The sequence below is a fragment of the Cheilinus undulatus genome, linkage group 2 (genome assembly GCF_018320785.1).
Source record: "Cheilinus undulatus linkage group 2, ASM1832078v1, whole genome shotgun sequence".
NCBI classification, from domain to species: Eukaryota; Metazoa; Chordata; class Actinopteri; order Labriformes; family Labridae; genus Cheilinus; species Cheilinus undulatus.
The window spans coordinates 33,268,362-33,275,367 of record NC_054866.1 but is presented as its reverse complement, the minus strand read 5'-3'; the positions used below and the strand labels follow the sequence as shown (position 1 = coordinate 33,275,367).

Below are 7,006 nucleotides of genomic sequence, written 5' to 3'. Positions count from 1 at the left end.
CGTGTGTGCAACGTCACACGTCTGGACGGTACGTACTGTTTTGTTCCGCCCACAGTCTGGAAAATAAGTAGGCTGCAAAGCTGGAAAGCAAACACGAGCGTGTTTTGTATCCAACGAAAGACAAGGTGTGAAACAGTTTGTCGAGAATTGTCATTATATATGGTTATAGCCATTATAACTAGTAAGGCAATTCCAAAGTATCACAGTTTTTATATTGTCAAAGTTCATGTGATGTCTCTAATGTTTCAATTCTTCTTTAATGAAGTCAAAATCCTCATTTTGAGGAACCCGAACCAACACAGTTGTGGCTTTAATGCTTACTCTAGGCCAGTGCTTCCCAAAGGGTTGGGCAGGGCTCAATGATGTTACCCAGAGGTACTCCGGGTGGGCCAAGAGAGGTAATTTACACACACTACTAACCATAAACATATATATTTTTAAAAGTAAATCACATTTGAAATAATCATTAAGTGCAAGTCCTGAAAGTAAAAAAAAAAAAACAGCATAAGTTTTAACTCACGTCACCATTTTTATCATTTATTTTCTCTGATGAGTGAAACCTGTGTCGTGGTTTGAATGGTACTGGATTAAATGGTGACACAGCTGATTTTAAAGACTTCTTGTCTCTGCCTTCAGAGGCAACATTGCTGCTAGGATAGAGTTTGTGAAGCAATTAAGGACGTTCACAGTGATAAACATCAGAAGAGAAAATCTGAGTGATTTTGCAGATGCCTGATCAACACAAAATGAATGGCAGAGGTTCATTTACTGTAATTTGTGGCCAAAGAAATGCTAATGTTAATGTTATTAATCTTAATCGCTCTCAAAAAGAAAAAAAACAAGGTTTGTATTTCAGTTCTGTCCATGAGAGAGAATTTAAAGGAAAATGCTTTGAGTCTCATGTTGTGTTTGTACAAAGGCTTTTGGTGGGCCCCTCGGATTTTCGGGTCTCAAATTGGGCTGCAGCAGACTGAAGTTTGGAAGGCTGGAGGCCAAGGGTGTTGTTCCACGGACTCCTGTATTCATAGCAAACCACATGAGCTTAAGTCACTCCACCTGACAAATTATTTGCGTCCTAGCCCGATTAAAAACAACCAATTGTTTGTTTAAAAGGTGACCAAGGGGGTAATTTTAGAACATGGGGAAAATGTGGAATTATGAATAGAATTTAAAGATTCAAAATGTTTAGACTGTATTTAGAATAAGGTTATCTGTTCGACTTTGTCCTGATGTGTTAAAAGCATAATGTCTGCAGGCCATAATCAATTGTCAAGCATTTGCTTAATTTTGATCTGATGTAACATATCAACAAAGAGAGGGACCTGACCCCTCCAGTAATGTGTGGAATGTGACTTAGTGGAATACATATTAAGGTTAAGCAAAGCAAGGTTGAGTAATCCAAAACATGGCGGTGCAAGATTCACTATGTTGTTCTTGTAAAGATCTGGATAGGGTTTCTGACCCTGCGAGAAAGCCTTTTTTTATCATAAATTTACCAAATCTTTGGTGTAAGTTTGGCCTTAATACACTGCAGTCTTGTATTTTCTTTAGGTACAATCAGAGCAGTTTTATTTTTTGTGTAGTTTCTTTTTTTTGTTTTGTGTTTTTTGTTACCGAAAACGATTTTAGTGTCTCTTCAAGCACTGCAAGTTTCTGTTTGATGTTCTTTCCTGTCTATTAATGGGAAGTGAAAGTAACTGTAATCACTTTAGTCATGCTGATAGACAGCATATGGTAAAACAGAACTACAGCATATGGTATAACAGCATGGAATCATTGAACACAATGTCTTTTGTCATAATAATATTCAAAGATTTAGTCTGCATATTTGTTTATAATGGCCAGGATGTTTTACTGGCTGAGCATGCTCACAAATGTGTGTTTTTTTTAAAGCAGGAAGCGGCAATGATGCATGCTTAATTTTGCAACTGCCCTCCCCTTGCCATCTGAAGGAGGATCTTGACAGTCTAAGAGTAGCTGTCAGCCAAACTCTTTGAGCCAGACGGTGTCCCCCTGAACACAGGAAGACAGAAAAGCACCCTTTGAGAATGGTAGGTAAAGCTGATGCAATTGCTTGAAAGATTTTCTTTCTGTTGAAATGTGCTGGATTAGATGGACTGTCATTCATATATACTATTTGTGTACATAAAATTCGTACTTTACCCTTGCGACAAAAGTCTACCATCCCCCGCGTTCTATCACACAGGAAACTACATTCTTGCATGTTGCGGCAAAAACATTTCCTGCCCTCAATATGTCAGAATAGTGTCATGAATGTTTAATGCATCCATGCAAGCTGGATAGAGACCTCAACATCAAAACAGAATGAGCAGACATCTACTACCCCGTTTACCCCCTTTGTTTCTATTTCTAGTCCAACGACCGTTTCTATTTGCTTTATCAGAGGCAGAGAAATAACAAGGTTTGTGCCTCACATGTCTTAAAGTGACAACATATGTGATTTTTCTTTTTTTCACATGCCATCTTGCAGTCAAGCTCTCTGGTTGTTTGTGAGGTGGATGAAAGTCTGAAGGAGAAACTGAAGAAGTTCAGATTTCGAAAAGAGACAAACAATGCTGCCATACTGAGTAAGTACTGCATGTGGAAGATTTAAGTAACGGTGACATATATACAACTTCATGAACAATATTAAAAAATGCACATCTGAATCAAAATCCATGATTTTTGTATTAAATAGTGAAAATAGACATGGAGAAACAGCTTGTTGTCCTTGAGGAAGAATATGAGGCAAGTTCAATGCATGCTCTGTTGTTTATTTTGCTATTTTTAAGGGTTCATTCTGCATTATAAGTCACTTTGGCACAACTTTCTTCTTTTAGGACATCTCAATGGATGAGTTGAGAGAAGAACTTCCAGAGCGACAACCAAGATATCCTCACTGAATGTTTTATGAATGTGGCCACAAGTTTGAGAGATCTATATTTTTTAAAGTCCATGTAAAAACCTGAAAAAGTTTTCACTTTGAGAAAAAGTTAACTTCTTGACAGTAGAGCAAATTCATTGTCTACAGCTACAAATATATCCACTCAGATGGAAGGGTGTCGTACCCTTTGTGTTTCATCTTCTCCAGTCCAATGGGTAAGTAGATATAACCTTAAAATAATTTAGTACATCCTCTTCTTGTATCAGTCTCATAAAAATGCATTATTTTGAAGAGTGTGGCCTTTTGAGTTTAATTCAAACTGGTGTGTTATGCCTCAAGAATTTCTTGAAAACCTGTTGATGTTATTTTAACAGGATGTAAACCAGAGCAGCAGATGATGTACGCAGGAAGCAAGAATCAGCTGGTCCAAGCTGCACAACTCACAAAGGTAATAACCTTAAAACTATGAACCCCAGTTCTAAAAAAGTTGGGACACTGCGAACATTTTTTGTAGAAATGTGCAAATCTGGGTCACAGATGGTCTAGAGCAGGACTATTCAATTAGTTTGAGATGGGGCAACTTCCTGAAAAAGTACAGTATCTACATAAAATGCCAATGCTATTTCACCTGTTCCTGATTTTTTTTTTTTTTTTTTTTTTTTTTTCGTATTTGTCACAATTAAACATTTCAGAACATCAAACTTATTCTAAGATTAGACAACTATAACCTGAGTGAATACAGAATGCAGTTTTAAATTATAATTTCATTTGGGTGAAAATAGCCAGCAAAGCTATGTGACACTGTGGAAAAAGTCAATGTTGCCTAAAAATAATAACTGGTTGTTCCACCCTTGGCAGCAACAACTGCAAGCAAGCACTTGCAATAGCTGGTGTGAGTCTTTATCACCACTGTAGTGCAATTTTGGCCCACTCTTTTTGCAGAATTGTTTTAATTTAGCATATTGGAGGGGTTTCCAGCATGAACACCCTGTTTAAGTGCATGGCACAGCATTTCAATCAGATTTTAATCCAGATTTGGATTAGACCACTCCAAAACTTCCATTTGTTTCTTTTAGTCCAGTCAGGGGTCGACTTAGTGGTGCGTTTGGTATCATTGTCCTGCCGTATATGCCAAATGTGCTTGATCTTGAAGTCATGAACCAATGGCCAGACATGCTCCTTCAGGATTTTCTGGTACACAGCAGAATTTATGGCTCCATAAATTACAGGAAGTGGTCCAGGTCTCTCTGGTCACACCTTGAGGGGTATTTACTTAACAGAAAACATTGGATACAGTCCCAGATTGCGTATGCACTCTAGCGTCAATTCCAGCACAAACCTGGAAGTGCCTTTTTCACACCATTTCTCCCTAATAAAACAAATCTAAACAAATGTTGAGGGTTTTTTTTGTTTTGTTTTGTTAGTACACCTTAAGAGGTGATGTTTTTTTTGGAGAGTCTTCAATTCCAAACGAGAACTAGTATGGAGAAGGAGGCTGTGTAAGTGGGTGGTGAGTGTAGGCGGTTTCCATGTTTAAAAATGGTCCATTTTCAAATTAAATATTAAAGTGCAGAAATTATAAATATTGTATCTTTAAGGGGCCACAAAAAAAGGACCTTGGGGGCCTGATTTGGCTCCAGGGCCTCCAATTGAATAGCCTTGGTCTAGCCTATCAGTTAGGTTGCGCCTCATGTACATGGGCACCCCAGTTACGGGTCTGGCCTGTGGCTCATTTTACACGTCTCTCCCCAGGTCTCTCATCTCTCTTTCCAGCTCAATCCACTGTCCCCCGCTCTGAATAAAGGCATATAAAGCATTTAAAATCTTTTTTTTAAAAATTGCAAATTATTTTTAACCTATATTAAATTGAATACAACAAAATCAAAACCAAATCTAATGTTCACTAAGATCAACTGGGTTGTTTTCTGAGTAAATGACACAGTTGAACCCATTTTTTAAAAAGTTGGCACAGGAGCATGAAAAGACGAAGCACTCCTAATAGTCATTTATAATGAAGGAAATAGTAGGGAATGTACAAGTCCCTACTATTTCTCTGCACATAAGAAGCAAAACCAAAAACCAGCATTGAATGTCCATGACCTTTGACCCCTCAGTTAGCACTGCAATTAAAACTGGCATCATTCTATGATGGGTAGTAGAGCGTGGGCACAGGAACCCTTCAGAAAACCATTGTCAGTTAGTACGGTACACGGCTCCATCTTCAAATGTAAGTTAAGACTCTACTATAGAGAAGTGAAAGCAATATATTAACAACATCGAAAGTTTCTGCTAACTCCTCTGGGCTGGAGTTCATCTGAGGTAGACTGACCAAAACAGGAAAAGTGTGTTGTGGCTTAAGGCTACATTTGAATTTATGAAATAATGGCCATCTAGTCCTTGGGGGTTAAGAGGAAAACAACCATGCAGATTATGATTAATGCAAAGCCAGACTCTGTGATGGTGTGGGGTGTACTAGTGCCTGTGGCAGACTAGACTGGCCTGCATGCACTCCAGACCTGTCTCCTGCAGGAAAATAAGTATGTTATGAACTACAAAATACCACAACAGAATCCTACATTGTTGTACAACTTAAGATTCCATTAAGCAAGAATGGGATATAAGTCACAGATATCAGTTTCACAACGTCTGTATATCTTGCCTTTGTTATATATTTAATTAGATACAGATTGAATATTGCTTTTAAAGGTGTGCAAATTACTGTATTCTGTTTTATTAACATTGTACACTCTGTCCCATTTTTTGGAATTTTTTTTTTTTTATAGCACAGTGTATATTAAAAAAAAACCTGCAAGCCAACACATTAACTTCATAAGATTAACATTAGAGTCTTTGATGTGTATGCTGTGCAAATAGATTTCTACATTTTGAGAAAACATTAAAATAGAGTCACATGTTCAAAGGCTGCCACTGTTGTGCAAGAGGAAGCGGTGTCAAATGGTTGTTCTTACTAAAGAGTGTCATCCCTAAAGCCTTTTTAATCAATTTCCAAGAGCTGTTTTAGTGAAGATGATCATAATAATGTGGGAAGAACAATGCTACCGTTTGACATCACTACCAAGAATGCGTAAACTGAATTTGAATGCAGGGTTCCTTTAAAACTCTGGTGCAATGTTGATGCATAGTATTTCATATAAAACCTTTTTTGAAGATATTTGCATATACGCTGTGACTCCTTAAACCCTTTCTTTGTAATGTTAATGCAGTATAGTATAATGTTCAATGGAGGGTCAACAGTTGATCTGGCACAAGTCAAACCATGACACCTGTTTTGTTCATCACACAAAATAAATGCTGAAAAGGTAGCATGTACGTTAAATCTTCTAGGTGATTTTTGGTACTTCTTGGACCGCAAAAAACTAAAGCATTTTAGGAGTGCTGGTCTAGCTCAGTGGATAGAGTAGGTACCCATATACTGAGGCTACATTCCTCAATGTACTAGTGGTGGGATTGTTCCCCCTTCTGTGCTGTTTGGTGCATGTCTTCCCCTCCTCTCTCTCCCCAATTTCCAGTCTCTCTTCAGCTGTTCTATCAAAATAAAAGCAGAAAACCCCAGAGGAAAGCATTTAACACAATTATTTAATAAAGATTTGAGACTTGATTCTAATTTTCAAAATCGGTATTTATATGAGGAAAGAGGCTTCCCTTGGCCTACCTGCAGTAGCCTCAGGGCCTACACTTTTAGAAGCACTGTTCTATGCAATCTAGCCACTGTCCTAAGTATTAACAACTTATCCTCATTTCAGCTTGTGATATTATTTTGTCTGTATCCATAATTTGACACTTTGTTTTACTCTCAGGTGTTTGAAACAAGGAACGCTGATGACCTGACTGAAGAATGGCTCAAGAACCAGCTGTCATTTTTCCGCTAAATCTTGAATATGTCTGTTACTTTCAGTCTTTCCATTTGTCAAACTTTTGAATTAATCAATTCTGAATGTCTATTTTAGTGCTTGTTATTGCTATTAAATAATACACAGTGTTAATGTGCCAACACTTCAGTATTTAACTGTATTATTAAGGAGCACAGACAGCCCATTATATCTCAGGCAGACTGTAAAATTGATTACTTAACACCATTAAAGGAAAGAAAAAAGATTTACA

General features: G+C 37.6%; 1 protein-coding gene across 2 annotated transcripts; it reads left to right on the top strand.

Moving 5' to 3' along the window:
• Nucleotides 1-354: 354 nt before the first annotated feature.
• Nucleotides 355-7,004, top strand: gmfg (glia maturation factor, gamma). Of its 2 annotated transcripts, XM_041810110.1 has the most exons (8): nt 355-398; nt 1,894-2,051; nt 2,492-2,588; nt 2,699-2,748; nt 2,841-2,892; nt 3,019-3,099; nt 3,259-3,332; nt 6,703-7,004. In XM_041810110.1, the coding sequence occupies exons 2-8, from the start codon at nt 2,049-2,051 to the stop codon at nt 6,772-6,774; spliced, it is 429 nt and encodes a 142-aa protein (XP_041666044.1). In that variant the 5' UTR covers nt 355-398; nt 1,894-2,048; the 3' UTR covers nt 6,775-7,004. The 2 variants fall into 2 exon arrangements, with proteins under 2 accessions (XP_041666044.1, XP_041666035.1); XM_041810101.1 differs by lacking the exon at nt 355-398 and having other exon boundaries at nt 1,897-2,051; nt 2,841-2,890; nt 3,017-3,099.
• The last annotated feature ends 2 nt before the right edge of the window (nt 7,005-7,006 follow it).